Source organism: Nicotiana tabacum, chromosome 22 (assembly GCF_000715075.1).
Source record: "Nicotiana tabacum cultivar K326 chromosome 22, ASM71507v2, whole genome shotgun sequence".
Taxonomy (NCBI): domain Eukaryota; kingdom Viridiplantae; phylum Streptophyta; class Magnoliopsida; order Solanales; family Solanaceae; genus Nicotiana; species Nicotiana tabacum.
The window spans coordinates 200671063-200689531 of NC_134101.1; the positions used below are offsets into that span (position 1 = coordinate 200671063).

At 37.5% G+C, this 18469-nt stretch overlaps 1 protein-coding gene across 2 annotated transcripts in view; it reads right to left on the reverse strand.

The window, feature by feature from the left end:
• Nucleotides 1-18469, reverse strand: part of LOC107808053 (putative polyribonucleotide nucleotidyltransferase 1, chloroplastic) — a 56831-nt gene that overhangs the window by 14584 nt on the left and 23778 nt on the right. For both annotated transcript variants that reach the window (XM_075243907.1, XM_075243906.1), the window contains exons 11-17: nt 14878-14952; nt 9715-9828; nt 9157-9249; nt 6938-7116; nt 6566-6749; nt 3431-3478; nt 3233-3305 (exon numbers count right to left, since the gene is read on the reverse strand). In XM_075243907.1, the coding sequence (XP_075100008.1) occupies nt 3233-3305; nt 3431-3478; nt 6566-6749; nt 6938-7116; nt 9157-9249; nt 9715-9828; nt 14878-14952 (766 nt within the window). The remainder of the gene's footprint in view (nt 1-3232; nt 3306-3430; nt 3479-6565; nt 6750-6937; nt 7117-9156; nt 9250-9714; nt 9829-14877; nt 14953-18469) is intronic.

Consider the following 18469-nt stretch of genomic DNA (forward strand, 5'->3'; position numbering starts at 1 on the left):
TTATACCAAGGCTCATATTTTCCAGATGAAGCAACTATTCAACTACTCCAATATTTTCTGTGCTATTACCATTATTATATATTATATACGTAGAATGTCGTTAACAAATGTACTGAACTAAAGCGCCCACATAGAAGGGGATGAAGGGAGTAATGCAGAATATGCAGAAACTTCAAGAGAGAAAGAAACGAAAGGAGAAACTATATATTGAAAAGAATTTTAGCTGTTGCAATTCCCTTTCACGGGGAGAATGTTGTTTCATAACGGAAGTGTAATCTACAAGCACTATCCTAACACGTCAGGAAAAGCCTAGAAGCTGAAATAAGTATCTACTGAGACTAGGATTTTTCAAAACGAAAAGCGCAAGCGACAAGGTTCTTGGAGCTTGAAGCGAAAAGCGAGAAGTGAAGCCCACGCTATAATTAAATATGTTGAGTCTCCCACATCGGCTAAGTGATGGGGGACTTGGTCTCCTTATATGGCTTGGGCAATCCTCACCTCATGAGCTAGCTTTTGGGGTTGAGTTAGGCCCAATGTCCATATCTTATCATGGTATCAGAGTCGGACCCATCCCAATTCTTTGTTTCACCGATGTTGGGCCCCCATATTATATTGTCCACGTTCCAGTTGGCACGCCTGGACGTGCCGGGGGGTGTTGAGTCTCACACATCGGCTAAGGGATGGGGGACTTGGTCTCCTTATATGGCTTGGGCAATCCTCACCTCATGAGCTAGCTTTTGGGGTTGAGTTAGACCCAATGTCCATATCTTATCAGAAGTGAAACGCATAATTACAGAAAATTAAAAATACAAAATATATATAAAGTTAGTACTAATAATCAATTTAAAATGCAAAACATATACAAAACGCTAGGCTCTGGAAACCAAACCTGGAGCCTAAGGGTTTCAAGTTGAGCAGGACTAAGACATAATACCAGGAGTGCAAGTTCAGTGGACATAACTCATGAAGCGGACATGGAAGTAAGGCTTGGGACACCAGTCATCCCCAAGAGAGGAAGTTTCAAGTATCTTGGGTCAATAATCCAAGGTAATGAAGAGATTGACGATGATGTCATCTATCGTATTGGGGCGGGGTGAATGAAATGGAGGCTTGCATCCGGTATCTTGTGTGATAAGAATGTGCCACCACGACTTAAAGATAAGTTCTATAGAGTGGCTATTAGGCCGATTATGTTGTATGGGACGAAGTGTTGGCCAGTCAAGACCTCACATGTCTAGAAGTTGAAGGTAGCAGAAATGAGGATGCTGAGATGGATGTGTAGGCCTACTAGAAGAGACAAGATTAGGAATGAAGACATTCAGGACAAGGTAGGAGGTAGCCTTCGTGGTAGACAAGACGCGCGAACCGAGGCTGAGATGGTTCGGGCATGTTAACAGGAGAGGCTCAGTTGTCCCAGTGAGCTGGTGTGAAAGGTTGGCCATGGTGGGTCTGGCGAGAGGTAGAGGAAGACCAAAAAAGTATTGGGAAGAGATGATAAGGCAAGACATGGCACATCTGCGCTTACTGAGGACATGGCCCTTGATAGGAATGTATGGAAGTTGAGAACTAGGGTAAAACACTAGTAGGTAGTCAGGCGTTTATCCTTATCCTACCTGTAGCATCAATAGTATTCTCCTACTTACTTATACTTAGATCCTTATTATTACAAGGTTGTTTCTTTTGCTTCAGTGTTCTTAGGATCTTGCTGCTTTTTGTAGTGCTTCATGTTACTGCTTCCTTTTCATGGTTTCTCCACTTCTGTATTTCTTTTCAATAATGTTGTGACTATGCTTTTTCCGAGTGGAGTGTTTATCGGAAACAATCTTTCTACCTTCACAAGGTAGGGATAAGGCTGCAAACAGACTACCCTCCCCAAACCCCACTTGTGGGATCACATTGGGTTTATTGTTGTTTTTGTTGTTGTTGTTGTTGTACTAATAATCAAATTGTAACAAAAATAAATAATTTCAACATCTTTTTACTATAATGTCGATATTAATCCAACCTTAAAGTTGAGATCAAAGAACCAACCGCTTTTCGTTTGGATCACTTATGCGAGTCACTATCTGAAGTGCACACTTCACCGAAGCGCATAGCTTCAACTGTGATGCAATAACCCCTCGCTTCGCATCGCTGCACTGAAGCGCATGGCTTCAACTGTGAAGCGATAACGCCTGCTTTGCATCGCTTCATCCTTTGGCTTTTAATAACAGTGACTTAAACTAATCAGATTACTAGTGTCAAACAACAGAGAGTTGCCTGATTCTGCTGCACAACATCATCTTTCAGATTAGGGATAGAAGTAGCCTGAACAGGAGTATAGTAGCTAGAGGAAGCTTTAGGACTTTGTATATGTAATATATCACTAATATGTGAAGGGGGCTGATTATGGTGTTCTAGGGAACTGGTTAAAGTGGAAATGCGGGTGCCCCTCCTGCAATGTAATGAAGTCTTTTCTCTTCAATTGAATGTAAAAGACAACATGTATATTCTTTTTAAATAAGTTACTATTTTTTTTTTTGGAGTAATTAGAAGGTAACATATAAATCTAATAAAAGAGCAAAGTTGCCTTTGAAGGATATTTTTCATTTTTTAGTTCATTGAGTTTAAACTGTTTTTTACATCCAAGAATTTCAACAGCCTAAGGGTTTTATTATTTATGAAAAATAGGAAGTTATAGGGACCTTGATTATTGCCTTAGCTTCTTAGTGAACACATTAAGGAGCAGTATTGGGAAACTTCAGTGCTTCTGGGAAGGAATTTAAGGAATGTAGCCATGCTTTTACATCCAAAAATTTCAACAGCACAAGGATCTTATTATTTATGATAAATAGGCAGTTTTAGGGTGACCGTGATTATTACCTTAGCTTCTTAACAAGCCCATCAGGAGCAGTATTAGGGGACTACCGCGCTTCTGAGAAGGAATTTCGGGAACGTAGCCATAACTTACTTAATGGCACTAGACATGACAAATTTAGGATATTTTTAGGATTTTCCTTAGTGGGTTCAATAATAGCTAGCTATGAGCTATCTGTTGCAGAGTAGACTGGCTTATTCCTAACAATTGATGCTTGATGATTTGGCTAACACACTGACTTCATTTCCCCGTTTAGTAGCCCTTCATATGTACCTCAAATAGTGTGCTGCACCACAATCACATGACGTGAAACAAACTGGTTGCTTGTCGAAACTATTTTTTAGGAGTGTGATACTACATGCAGTTTATCATTACCAAGAATGTGCTTTCGTCCATCTTTTGCTTGTAAGAGAGCTTGTTTCATGATTGGCAACGTAATTCCTCCTACCTGGCACGAAATAAGCAAAAAGAGTCGAGCAAGTTTCGAACAAACAAAAGAAACCAAAACCATTTCTGCCGTTTGAACTAATTTAACTACTTGCTGCTGATAAACATCCAATATGTTGTGTATACCTTTATGTCCATCTGAAACGCGGTAATACCAACATCACTTCCAGCAACCTGTGCAATCAAAATCACACACTTTTAAGAGGCTTGCCTTCCAAATATCCATCAAAAGCCACCATACACTACATATTGAATAATGAACTAGAAATCTTTGTATGTACATACACTCTTTATAAGCAAAGTAGTATTGGAATACAGAGTGGTTACAAAGGATTCATATAGTTGATCACAACTGTGTTTGGTATCAAACTACAAACATCTTAAATGTTTTGCACTTTTCATTGGCGTGTTTTTCTGGCAACTCGATCATCCAAAGTGTCTAAATTACAATCAGTACTAGCCCCTAGCACTCACTATCTGTGCAGATAGTATTTGAGATATTGAATTTCACCAGTATTCACCCGGGCATGAGGAAAATATAATTTTAGAGATACTCCTGTCGATACATAAGATCTCCCTACGCAGCTCCTTCATCAGGTAAAGGAACGTTCAGTTCTTACCAGCAACTGAGCTTTGGACTATCTTAAGAGATTGGAAACCAAATGATGCAACCAATAAACAACTCAAGGAAATGCAGGTTAAAGAAAGAAATAACTCCTTGCTCAATTTAAGTGTCCTACATAGGATCTTTTTGTTATCAACTGTATTCAAAACAAGAAAATCAAAGAAGCAATAAAATGTTAGTGCAACAAGCAGAAACAGAAAATAACTCTGAGCCCACAAGTTGCTTGTGTATCGCTAAGGACATTAATCTCCTCACAGTTGCCCGCGGTTTCAGATTAATTCCTCTCAGGATAGAACAGAATAACTATTCTGTGATAGTGGCACTATAAATCACAGAATTTTGGCGAACTCAAATGGCGGAGTAAATCACACTTGATGCTTACTTTTTCTTTGAAAAATAATGCAGAAATGCAGAAGTGAGTTAGAGTTTGCAGATTTCGGTGTCTGTAATATGCTAATCCTCTGTATTTATAGCCAACGAAGTTAAGATCCAACAAGTGCAAAGGTGCCTGTTCATTTGAGAAGGTGTCTATTCGGCTGAAATTATTTAAATTTCTCTTAAATAGACTGTTTGGTCGCGAATTTGACCGTTGGAAAAAATAATGCCACGAATTTTCAAGTAAAATTTTTGCACAAAAATATCAGAAAAGGAAAATAAATTTGGTCCACAAACTTTATCACTCAATCATATCAATTGACCAAATCCAATTCCAAATCCAAATCCAAATCTGAATCCGATGCCGAGCAATGTCGGTGGCGTGAGGCATGCTCTCTTCTCAACTCTTTAAGAGCTAGAAGAAGTGCTTCTACATATAAGCACATGAATATTCCTCGTCCTTACCAATGAGGGACAAAGTTCCTTCGTAAAAGGAACCAATTCAAAATTCCATTTCCCTCCATTTTCCATCTCACCTTTTTATTTAATTAAATAAAACCCAACACTTTTCTCTTTTTTGGTTTATACCACTTGCTCAATTGGAATATAGGTTTTGCTGATAGGAAAGTCAATGGAATTTGGATACATTGAGGAGGAGAGTTTTGTATTGTGCGCCAAGAAGAGACTAATGGACATGAAAAGAAGCTAGAATAGATGGGCAACAAATGTTTTCAAATTGTGGTATTTTGGGGTATATAAAAATAGGGACAGGGTCGAGATCATTCTGGAATTAGGACTTACATATAAAGTAGTGGAGAAAACAGAAATTCACGACAGGATTATCTTGTTATAGCTTGTTAAGACAACAATTTCCTCAACCAATGCCGGACTCTAACAAAACTAACATGGGGAAGGATACAATCAATATCAGTAGTACTTTCCTCCGCAAATAGGATTAATTGTGAAAGCTAAATCCAAATTCTGGTAAGATATGAATACCTTGATCCAGGAGATTCCAAATGACCAACAAAACTTTATTGAGATAGATTTGAATCGACATATGGGTAGATATAGTGCTGTTCCGATTTAACATATGAGGATATAGTGATGGTAAAAGAAATACAGAGTGAAAGGTTATCTTAGAGATTCCCTTAATTTTTTATTTATCTTTAGCTAACACATACCTAATTGCAGCCAAATAGACTTCATTCTTACCGGAAGAAGTATAGGACCATATGGAAAGACCAGCCGGTTATGCTAGGAGAAGCTCTGATCACGCAACATGGACGGGTGAAACTGAATGTGAAACGAAAGAGCGGAACAAGAAAGGAGAACAGTTGCATGCAACCAAGAATTTGGTGGTGAGCACCAGACAACACAAACCAAATAGCATTTAAGGACAAGCTTTTGAAGAAGGACTACTGTGACTTGGAAGCAGATGTAGGCAATGAAATGGCAACTTGCATTACGAAAGCAGGAAGTTTTAGGTGTGTCCAAAGACCTAGGACCTCAACCACGAGACTTAGGTGGTGGAATGAGAAGGTGCAAATAGCTACAAAAGCAAAAAGGAGTGTTTTATGAAGTTAACAAAAGTCGAAAACTAAGATGTCTTTGAAGAACGTAAAAGAGTTAAGAGGGGCGCTACCAAGACTATTAGTAAACCCCGGTTGCTAGACTGTTCCTAGATTGGTTGAAGCAATGAGTTGTAGTCACTTTATACGGTCTCCGACAATCGTTACCTCATGAGTTAGGTTTGGGGTTGAGTTAAGTCCAAGATATTTTTATAACATGAGCCAGACACATAGCAATTAGTGTGCTACCCGATGTTTGGCACCCATGCTATACTACTGGTGCTCCATATGTATAGCCCTAGGCGTGCAGAGAGGTGTTAGAATCCCACATTAGTCAAGTCTATTGACTGCATAAGATAAAAAGTTTTCCTCAGTTTGCTTTACGTGGTTACTTTTTCAATGTTTATCTTTTCACAGATTTCCAAACATCCTCTAACTAACCAAACAGCCTTTACAGTAAAGGCAGCATTGCAGGCACATGAAACCCGCTCCAATACTTCATCTGATTTGCTCACTGTACTAGTTTAGCTATAATCATTGAACTGCAAAAATTCTAAAATAATTTTATTTAATCACACTATCATAAATTACAAGGACCTTCAAACATGGATGAATTGGCATAAATATGTAAGAACTTTTTTCAAAAAACATGTGATAGGAAGATGATAGAAACAATTTAAAAAGTAGTACCTTGAAATCCATATCTCCTGATGCATCTTCAGAACCCAATATGTCAGAAAGGATGAGTGGAGTTCCATCTCCACCAAATTCCTTTGTGTCCAGAACCATACCCATTGCAATGCCAGCGATAGCACACTTAACAGGAACACCAGCATCTTGCAATGCTAAGCACCCACCACATACAGATGCCATACTGCCACATAAAGAAGATAGATGTCACAGAAAGAAAAATGGCAACGAACTCTGGAAAGACTAAAAAGGGACTATCCCCTACTTTTTTCAGGTTACTGAAATAAAACCCTTTCAACATAGTTAAGGTAGAAAAAAAGAGCAGCTACACATACATACATGACACATTCTAACATGTTTTAAGCGCTCTACCTCGATGAGCCATTGCTTTCAGTGATGGTACTCTCAACACGAACAGTGTAAGGGAAGTCATCTTCAGGAGGCAGTATTGGTCCAAGAGCTCTCTCTGCAAGCATTCCATGACCAATTTCTCTTCTTGATGGTGCCCCTACACGCCCAGCTTCACCAACGCATGAGGGTGGAAACGAATACTGCATAAGCAAGCCAGCAGGTAAAGAAAATATCAAGTATTTCCTTGAGATACCAAGTGGAAAATCAAGAATTCACAAATAAATCTGTAACACAAAGCCAACAGAGGTTTGGAGATAAAAATTACAACTTCATTCATGGGAAATCAGAAAACGAACAAACATTATCAGCTTAATGATCTCCAGTGATTTCTAGAGATTAGAAGAAACCAAAAGAAGGAAAAGAAAAAGAAAAAAAAAGACATCTAGAATAAACACATCAATGGTTATTTAGGTCTCATTTGTTTGCACTTAATGGAGGTCTGAATCTTAATTATTCAGATCTCAAACATTAGGTGTGTTTGTTTTTAAAGTCTGTATCTTGATCAATGATTAAGATCTATAACAAAGACTTAATTTCTTTAAGATGCTATCATCCACATTCATTACTAATTGCCGCCACCGCCTACCATTATCAACTACCACTACCACTACCACCATACTCAACCACCGCCACCACCACCACCCTCAACCATAGCCGCCAATACCACCACCCCACCACCATCATCCTAAACCACAACCACACAGTCACCCACCTCAACTACCACAAACCCCATTACCATCAACAACCATAGCTGGCACCGCCCACCATGGTTGGGTGTAGGCAACATTTTTCATAAAGCAGGAGAAACCAAAAAAAAATGACAAAATATGACGATTGATTCTTGGTCATGGAAGTTAATTTGGAGAGACAGGCTGCCTGCTAAAGTCATATGCTTTAGTTGGACAGCTCTATATGATGCATATTTGACCCAGGATAATCTCAGAAAAAAGGAGCATTCAATTAGCTAAATGTGCAATCCAACTCTTACATTGTACAGTAGCTTCAGTGTTATGGAATATGTTCCTATCTATTTTTGGTGTTAGTTGGGCCATGCCACACAATATCAAGGAAGCATATATGAGCTGGAGCTCATACAACATAATAAAGCCATCAAGAATATCTGGCTAATGGTGCCTAGAAGTATCTTTTGGTGCATCTGGATAAAAAGAAAACAGAGATGTTTTGATGGAATCTCAACTTCGAGTCATACCCGGCAGGAAAGATGTTTAATGTAATCTTTTTTGCTGGCTCAAGCCAACCGCTGTATCTACCATTGACCATTTATTTTTTGGAATTTGTCAGTTCCTTTGTAATAGCCTAGTTTTTTGTCTCTACAACCGACACAATCAGTTTTCTATAATCTTAACTCTGTATTCATATCCTTGTTACTTTTGCTACTTGATGCCAGTAATGGAACTACTACTTCATAAGACTAAAAATAAAGCATTTTGTTGAAAAAGCTTGTCTAAAAGAATCTGAGCATTGATTCAAAATTTTTAAGGTAATGAGTGGAGTTGTTATGGACCATTACAAGTTTCTAAGGAAACCCTCATAGATCTGACACAAGACACATATATTCTCTAACACCTTTTGGACATGCATAACCCAATTTTAGGGGTATATCTGGAATGAAGATTCTTTTTTTTCTTCTTTGCTTGTTTTTGGGCCTTCTTTTTACTGCTTAAGTTTTTGTTTGATAAACTGAAGTGCCATAACATGCCAAAGAGTTGACACACTGAGAAAGTAGGCTCAACAGGCTAAAGAGTGGGCATGGAGTAGAGAGAAGTTGGTCCAACAGGCTAAAGAGCTAGTTTGAAGCAGAATCAGTAGCTCAATGGTTTGAAATAATAGAGAGAGGCCCAAATCGGCTCGATGGACCAATTGAGAGAGACAAACCTATATCTATAAGATAGGTAGAGAAAAAACTGTTCTGAGAACCAGTTGCCAAAGTTTTGCTCTGAAAATTTGGGCATCTAAATCCAAAAACTTAAGTAGTCTAGCTCCACTATAAACTCCTTTGAACACCCTTGCAGAATGGATGTGGGAAAGGTGTATTCTCTAACCATGGGAAATGCTCTTGTGATAGAATCCGTAGAAAATGAGGTTTTCAAAGCGGGTAAGTTATGGCAGCATAGGAAACTGTCTAATGACTTGGACATACTTATCACAGGTACTCATACCTGAAGATAAAATCTCTTGTATTCATCATCATCCACAAGGTTGTCTATCTTCTGTGCCATTTGCTTATCACCAAGTGTTACCACCGCCAATGACTGCAAAACCAAAAATTCAAGAAGCAATCAAGTACACAACAGAACTGCTATTGAATAGAATATATTTCTATCAAGTGTAAGCTACAAATTAACAAATCAGAATTCAAACCAGCTTGATACTACATCTTCACACTTTCAGAAACAAGATCCACAAGGGAAAGGAAAAAATGGTTCCCCCTCTGCAAAATCTGGGATCTCAACTCTTTATATTTCTGATTTTAGTTTGATTTCCTCAACCATACTATTTAGCTTAAATTAAGTAGAAGTAAAGGAAAAGTAAATACGACAAAAAACAAATTACAAACTTTAAAGCTTAAAAGAACATCAGTCATAAAAAATCAGGTCAATGAACTTTCTTTCATCATATGAGCAAATTCTGAAGAAACTTTCAGAGGAAAGACAAACCTGATGCTTGCAAATAGGCTAATTCAGTTGTGCATTTTACAGAATATAGAGGGAACAAACCTGTGTTTCACCTCGAGTGAAGAGAGCACTCCCATGTGCCCTGGGAAGCAGTCCACAGCGTGCGTCAATCACCCGTATCTCCTGAGGGGTCCTGCCATCACTTCTCTTACCTCTCTGAATACAGGGAAAAAAATGAAAAGCATAACTATAAACTAACTTAACACCAAGTTGAAATTCAGATGGAAAAAACTAATACTCAGGTGCAAAGACCAGGTCCTATAAATCCTAGACACATTTCTAACTCCTGAAATTTTTTTGACAGCTTTGCTCCGTCCCTCTGGTTAGAAACAATGACAAAGCATAACATCAACTAATTCAAAGGAATATGAAAAATGCGTTTGATGAAAAACACTCAACTCTGAGCATGGTATCGGAGTTCATAGACAGGTGTTTGCTCCAGATTTTTCTTTCCTGTTTTTCCTTCTTACAGGAGGGGAGGGGGGGGGGGTGAATGGGATAGTAATCCCATCCTAGGCCTGTCAATGGGGCAGATGACAACACTAACCGCCACTCCGAGCAACCTCATAATTAACTGAACATCATGGAACCAACACAATGCTCATATTCAATACTTAAAAGCTATGTTGCTCGGACTCTCTGGAAATGTTGCCGGGTGCGTGTCGGATCCTCCAAAATAGTGTATTTTTGGAGGATCCGACATGGGTGGGCATCAATTTGGAGAGTCCGCGCAACGTAGCTTAAAAGTTTTATTGTTTAGCAATACAATATGTAATACTTCTATCATGTATCTGGTGGAAAATTTGGAAAGAAATGAACTCTAGATGATTTGATGAAAATAGCAGTTCAAATCAGAAAATCAAGATGATTTGTCTTCTTTTATTTTATTTTTGGTGTAAAGAAGAGATCTGGAAGAAGCAGAATCCTTATTGACACTATTGATCATTTTTGCTTTACTTTACAATATGTAAATATTCCCAGCACAGTCTTTGCAGTGGAGATTAATAATACTACTGTTATCTTTCCCAAAAAAGATACTTCTATCATGTAATCTTACATTGCTCTATAGCATCTCAACTTTGGAAACTGTTTCTGAACTTTTTTGGAGTAAGATGGACTACGAGATGAAATGCTTTCCTACCGTAAGGTCAGGCTTAAGCTTATTCCCGTCAGTTCCTGAACCACTTTGAAATAAGCTTTCTTTCTTTCTGTTATTTGGCCCGCCCTGGGATTATAACGATGACTAAAGCCTCTATCAGGCGCGAAAAGTCAATGATAAAGAATTCGCTCTCTGGTAAGGAAGGAAAGCACATCAAAGCTTGCCACGGCGTCAAGGCAGTTCGACAGTGGCAGAAAGTCCTGTCCCTCTCGGTTGCTGGACAAGGATGGGGCTGAGCAAAGAAGTCAAGAAAATATGGAACGCTGCTCCAGCTTCTATCTAGTGGATTTGCAAAGGGAATGTAACCAAAAATGTTCGAGTGCATGGCTGAATCTACACCTGGATATAAATAAAACTGTATACTCTTGCTCACCTGTTGCTGTAGGTTGGAAATTATATGACGTAAACAGTACAAACTCCTAGATTTTATCAATTCCTTACAAGTATAACTCATGATTGAACTTCTCTAGTAAGTTAAGATTCTCAGAACCATCTCAGTGCTGTTTTTGCATCAGTAAAATCATACTTATCAAAAATGTATTGGAAGCCAAAGCAATAGATTTTCAGAGTGTCCACTAACTCGACATGTTACCATTAACCTGCATGTACTATCTCATTATGCAGGTAAAAAGGAGGTCTACATATACGTGGAGAAAAGGATGAAAATGTCAAATTTAACGGTGATTTACATGCAACGAACGAGGGGAATTTACAAATCATCTGCTTTTACCACGAATGGTCAAACAACTATGAACCTCTTCAACTAGCATCATCTAAATTGGGTTATCTTTTAACAGTACGCTAGCAAAAGAGGGATGTAACTAAAAGAAATAAAAGACATTAAGTTAATCCTCATACTTTGATGCGGATGATATGCAAAATAATTTGGATACCTTTTGATGACATCAAGAATCACACATGGAGAGACAGAGTAGAGATATATATATATATATATATATACACACACACACACACAAAAAAAAAAAAAAAAACAGCAACAACTACCTCTAAGTCCCAAACAAGTTGAGGTCGGCGATATGAATCCCCATTCCTTTCGTTTAGCTCAACTTATATCACCATCATTACCAAAATAAAATAAACGTGCAAGTAACACACACACATATAGAGAGAGAGAGGGGGGTGGGGGTGGGGGGGAGAATAAGTAAGACTAAGTGTGCGTATGAGCTGTGAATTGTCATTCGCTTGTACACCACAATACAAGAGAACAGGTGATCAACTGAAGTTCATTAGCACCAGATTGTCAGATTAGCTCCCAAGTTCCACTGTTGAAACCACTACCACAACCACTAGGGGAAGTGAAATTGGAGAAAGAATTCAGGGGAAAACTATTGGCGTTTGGATAAGCGTAAGCCTAATTTGAAAACTTATTCAAGAAGAAATAGTGCAGAAGAAGCCATCATGCAATCTACAAAAGTTGAACCTTCTTCTACTAGTGAGTTATGTACATTCCCTTATGAGTTAGATTTGCCTATTGCTTACAAGGAAGGAGTCAGATCTTGCACCACCAAACACCTTTTATCTAATTTTGTCTCCTCTAACTCTTTGTCTCCCCCCTATAGAGCTTTTGCCTTTGTCTATTTCTTTTGTGTCTATTCATCCCTGAATTGGAGGGAAGCTTTTGCAGATCCTAAATGGAAGCAAGCTACGATTGAAGAAATGAAAGCCTTGTCAAAAAATGAAACTCAAGAACTTGTCACTTCATAACCGGACAAAAAGTTAGTAGGCTACAAATGGGTCTTCACTATGAAGCATAAAGTTGATGGCTCGACTGAAAGATTCAAAACAAGATTGGTGGCTACGGGGTTTGCTCAAATTTATGGAGTGGATTATCATGAAGCATTTGCCCTGTCGCTAAAATGAACACTATTAGAATTCTTTTTGCTTGTACAACTAATCTTGATTGGGACTTACAACAATTTGACGTGAAGAATACATTTCTTCATGGAGACTTAGAAGAAGAGGTGTATATGGAAATTCCTCTTGGATTTTATACTGAACTAAGCCAAGGAAAAGTGTGCAGATTGAAGAAAGACAGTACGGACGGAAGCAATCCCCTAGAGCTTGGTTTGACAGATTGCAAAGCAATGATCTCCTTTGGCTACCAACAAAGCAATGTTGATCATACCCTCTTCATAAGACATCAAAAGGGTAAACTACTCTTCTCATAGTTTATGTTGATGACATAGTAATGACAGGAGAAGACAAAAAGAAGATGACCCGATTGAAGAAGCTATTGGCACAGGACTTTTAAATCAAAAACCTAGAAAAATTAACACTTCCTGGGAATTGAGGTTGCTAGATCAAAAAGAGGAATTTTTATTTCTCAAAAAAGTATATTCTGAATCTCTTGAAAGAAACCGGTATGATAGGTTGCAAACCAACAAAATCATCCACTGAAAGAGATCACAAGTTACATGCAGAATTGGAAAGCCAGTTGATAAGGAGAGATAATAGAAGTTGGAAGACTCATTTATCTCTCTCATACCAGACCAGACATAGCCTATCCAGTCAGCTTGGTGAGTTAGTTTATGCATGATCCTCGAGATCCTCATATGCAAGTTGACTTTCACATTTTGCGGTATCTGAAATTTGCTGCGGAGAAAGGTCTGCTTTTCTCCAAACATGGTCACCTTCGGGTAGAAGCCTATAGAGATAGGGATTGGGTTGGATCTTTAAATGATAGAAGATCTACATCTGGTTACTGTACACAAGTAGGAGGGAACTTGGTTAATTGCAGAAGCAAGAAGCAAAGAGTAGTTGCTAGATCAAGTATAGAAGCAGAATATAGCGTAGTGGCACCAGGGTATCTATGAACTTCTTTGGTTACTAAAGTTACTAAAGAAATTGAAACTGTCTAAAAAGGGAAAACTTTTCTTATTCTGTGGCGACAAGGCTGTCATTAGCATAGCTCATAATCCAATCCAACATGGCCGAACAAAGCATGTTGAACTTGATCACTTCGTCAAAGAAAAAGTTACGAGTGGTATCTTGAGCTTGTTTCATGTGTCATCATAAAGCAGCTAGTTGATGTGTTTACCAAAAATCTCAACAAACATTTTTCATACACTGGTTTGCAAGTTGGGCATATGCGATATCTTTGCACCAACTTGAGGGGAAGTATTTATTGCTTGATTATTATGAAAGATTTGATTTTATTCTGATTGAGTGTAATTGACTGTAAATTGATTGTTATTTATTTCCTTCCAAAAATAGTTATAGGACCTTGTGTATAAGTACCTTTGCTTAGGGATGTAGAAACATACTAATATATGAAAAAAGCATTTCTTCTTCGCAAATCTACAATACTACAAGTTACAAATATTGCATTGAATGATATAAAGGATAATATTTCAAAATTCCTCAACTATGATGTTGTTCGACTAAAAAGGCAAAAATACAACTACCATTTTGTAAGGAGCACAAGTGTATTCTTAGTCCTCATCATAATGTATCTTACAGCTTATATCACCGGTCGAGATCCAGGTCCATTTCAGAGTTATCAAAGGCGAAAAGCGCCAAAAAGCTCTAAGGTCCATTGGGGCTTTAAGCGCAAAGCACAAATAAAGCGTGGGCTTTAATGAAAAAAAGCGCACGGGAGAAAAAGTAAAAATATGCATGAAGTCTCCAAGACTAATCATTATAAGCATGAATAACAAATATATGGACAAAGAAATTGAAAAAAAAAGTTCACGATAAAGTGAAATATCAATTGTTTAAGGTCACCTTTTCAAGATTACACTCATTGGCAAGGAAAAATATGCCTTAGAGCTTTGATGCGACACTAAAGCGCCCACAAAGCGAGGCGAAGCGCTCAACGTGTTTTGAGCCTCGCTTCAGGGCTTAAGCACGCTTTAAGCGTGCCTTTGACATCCATTCTAGATAGAAAATAGAGCAAGAAAGAAATTATTCCCCCCCACCCCCCAAAAGATTAGTAACATGAAAATTGAATCAAATAATGCCATACAGTGCAGTATAAAGTCTATCTGTAGAAGATCTTGTATAACATTGTCTCAAAGAATTCTTACCTCCACAATTCGTTTCCGCAAAAGTTTGGAAGTAACTTCCTTGAATACCAGCTTCACATCTACCTCAGAGAACAGCTGAAACAGAAGCAGAAAGCATGATCTTAAGACTATCAGCACAAGTTAATAACAAATTACACTGTCCCACATTAACGAAGAAAGTATGCAGTTCCACTACCCCTCAGGTCTCAGTGCCAATGGAGACACATCCAAAATTTATAACTTTCTAGGATTAGGCCATCAACTGAGGAGTAATGATCAGAATGTGACTCTGAAAAGACTTGTATTCATCAAAAGGAGGAAAGTTTGTGCCAGCTAAATACATATCATCTAAACTCCTTACTTTTTGTTCTTATTTATCACCACAGTATCCATTGCAACAAAAACCAATCCATCAAAACAAAAAAATCATTTGGAAAAGTAGGAAGAGGAGAGAAAATCACTAGCAGATTGGAAAGTTGTAGCTTCACCTATCAAGGATGAACATTGGGATGAATTTCTGGGATAGGAACATTTTGGACACTGTTACTCATCATGATATATCTTGTATAAAATGCAAGACCTAAACCTGCGTGATGTGTGGGGCTCTTATTACTGATACTTACAAACAAAATTACTTTTAGAATTTTTCTCTTTTTTTCCCCCTTTTTTGGGAAAATTTGCGGAGTGATATTAGTTGAGATCTTAATAATAAAAACTGAACATCCCAATAGAATTGAAATTAGAAATGGGCTTTTACTGTAGCGATTCTATTTCTTACTATATGCATATGATTGCTATTAAAGTCTGGAATTCCCAAATTTCTTAGAATTAACTTGGCACAAGTAAAAGCTGAAACGAAGAGGACTTTTTAGCTTGCTTAAAAAGAAAAGAAAATAAAAAGAAAAAAATACAATGAACCCGAAAACATATAAGAAGCTTAACCATATAAATAATGTTATTAACTACTTTTTCTTTTCTTTGGTTGTCTCTTTACTGTGCCTCCGTGAATTAATATTACTATCTTCACTTTAAATAGTACATAGACTGATTAGTACATCCTCTATCTCATTTTATGTGATAGTGTTTGACTTGGCATGAAGTTTAAGAAAGAAAAAAAGTGCAGTCCAAAACAACCCGTAAACATTTTTGTGGCTATAAATCATCTCATCGGTAAAATGGGAAGTTTAAAGTTAAATTATTTCTAAATATAGATAGATGTCATCCTTTTTGAGATAGACTAAAAAAGAAAGAGGAGTCACATCAAATGGGAGAGAGGGAGTAATATTTATCCAGTACCAAGATCCTTGGTCAAGAACTTCATTTTTCAGCACCAAGTCGTGTTATATTTTGTCTAAGATTTAGAAAAACAAATCCCCATTATATGAAATTATGAATCATAACAAAGGTAATTTTTATATACTTTTCTGGGTGGGGATAACGAAGGTATAATATTCCACAATAAGACAATAACACCAATATAAAGAGAACAATATAATTATATTTTTTAAGAAAAAGCATGATGCTAAATTTTAAAATATGATTAATACCCCAAACTCATTAGGCTTCCACGAAATCTTTTTTCATGGATGCTTTTAACTCCTAGCCTTCCTCTTTAAAGTGATATAGAATGAGCTACTGAGGAAACACGGAGGCCTTCATACAATGATAAATTTGTCTCGTACCAATTATTATGCAAATACATTCACAATAATCGTTAAGAGATCTCTCATGCACCCATGCATTCCCTTTTTTTTTGGGATTTCCAAAACCTCGCTGTAAAATTAGGGGGGCCCAAAGGGAACAAAATATTCATGACACCTTTTTGTGTGCCAGACATTTAAGAGAGTAACAGATAGCAATTAAAGAGATAGCTAAACTAAGAGTATCTTATCAAAAGAGTGAATCTGTAAGAGTTTGTCACTTCTCAACATTTTAACTTATATGATATCTTATATACTGTTAAAATGGTCTGTCCCAATATTTATTACTAACTTACTAAAAAGAGGGTCGAAAGAAATAGATTCCACCATCTAACTGACAGTTGAGCAGAATTACCAAAGTTCATTAATAGGGCAAACATCCTATAAGGATTTTTTGTTTGATGAAGTAAGGGAATTTCATTAAATGGCATCAAGAAGATGCATAGCAAAAATTACAACATAAAGGTATTGTCTGCTCATATACCAGACAACTAAGGAGGAGACAAAATCCAGAAATAGTTCAACACTAGTTACAGGGGCCTGATTGAACCAACTAAATAAGTTAATTAAACAAGTGGCTTTAAGAGTGTGGTTGGGAGTTGAAATCCCATCAAAACATCTATGGTTCCTTTCATTCCAAAGACACTTGTACATCTTGTGTGTTGAACGAAGTCATGGATCTAGTAGACCTGATACTGGAAGGGTGACTAGACCTGATCTACTGGCAGAATGAGACCAATTGCTAGTTATTTTCTACCTCAAACAGATCTTTTGTTTAATTTATGGTGGTAGTTTGGGGCAGTTGCACGCACCTCGATTATTCTATTACGTAGTACGTACCTGCTACCTTCCACCTGCATAGGGTAGCCAGTAATTATGCCCACCAAAATTTAGCCAGATGGAAAAACTCAGATTATTTTTCCTCTGCTGCAACTTGAACCCCAGTTACATCCCATTTCATAAACCATCAATCCACCCTTGGGTTCAGCTCAAACAGTTCTTTTTATCTTGGATAGCAGTTTTATCCAAATGCATGATCGTGTTTTACCACAATTCCATGGAACTATTTCATTACACGGAAGATATATTGTCCTTTTTGTCATAAAAGATGGGTTGAGAAATTGGGTTTAAGTCCATCAAAGATCAAAGGCGGAGGGACTGTTGTTCACAGAAGCCCTAAGCAGAGACTTCTTTCCAGACTGAAGACACTCAAAATTTTCAGCAATACTAGTTTAGGCAAGAGAGATTTTTCCTAGTAGGTTTTAGATAAATACTTTCAGGAGTAGGAATTGATTTCGGGGGTCTATTAACCACTTAATAGATATTCCTTATAATCAGTAGAGCTGAATGCACACAAAAAAAATCAGAGCTTTCCCGAACTGTTAGATGTAATTCAAACTCTAGGTGATATGCTCAAGGCATAAAGAAGTAAAACAGTATTTCCGTTTTTGTTTCTTCCTTCCCAAAAGCCAAAATAATATTTTTCACACAACCACAAAATTCCATCTAGGCTGCAGCTCCTTTCCGCCTCTTCTTTTTTGTCCTACAAGCCACTATTAAACCTTTGCCTACATTGATACATTGTTGTTGTCCTCCTTACCCTGAAAACCATGTAGCATCAAAACCTAAAGAGCAGCTCCAAACCTCCAACTCAGTCATGTGTGATTATGTTACTTTATTGAAAGAAACATAGAGCGCTTCAATTTAAACTTCAGTATCAGTGTTAAAACTGTTATGGAGGTCTATGAGCTATCAAGTCACCCAATGTATATGTGACAGTACATCTTTGCATATGCATAAAACTACTTTACAGCAGTGATACACATCCATCTAATCATAAGTTGTGGTAGCTGATATGACTGGATGGAATGACTCATCAACAAAAAAAGTGTTTTTGAAAAGGATGAAGGTCA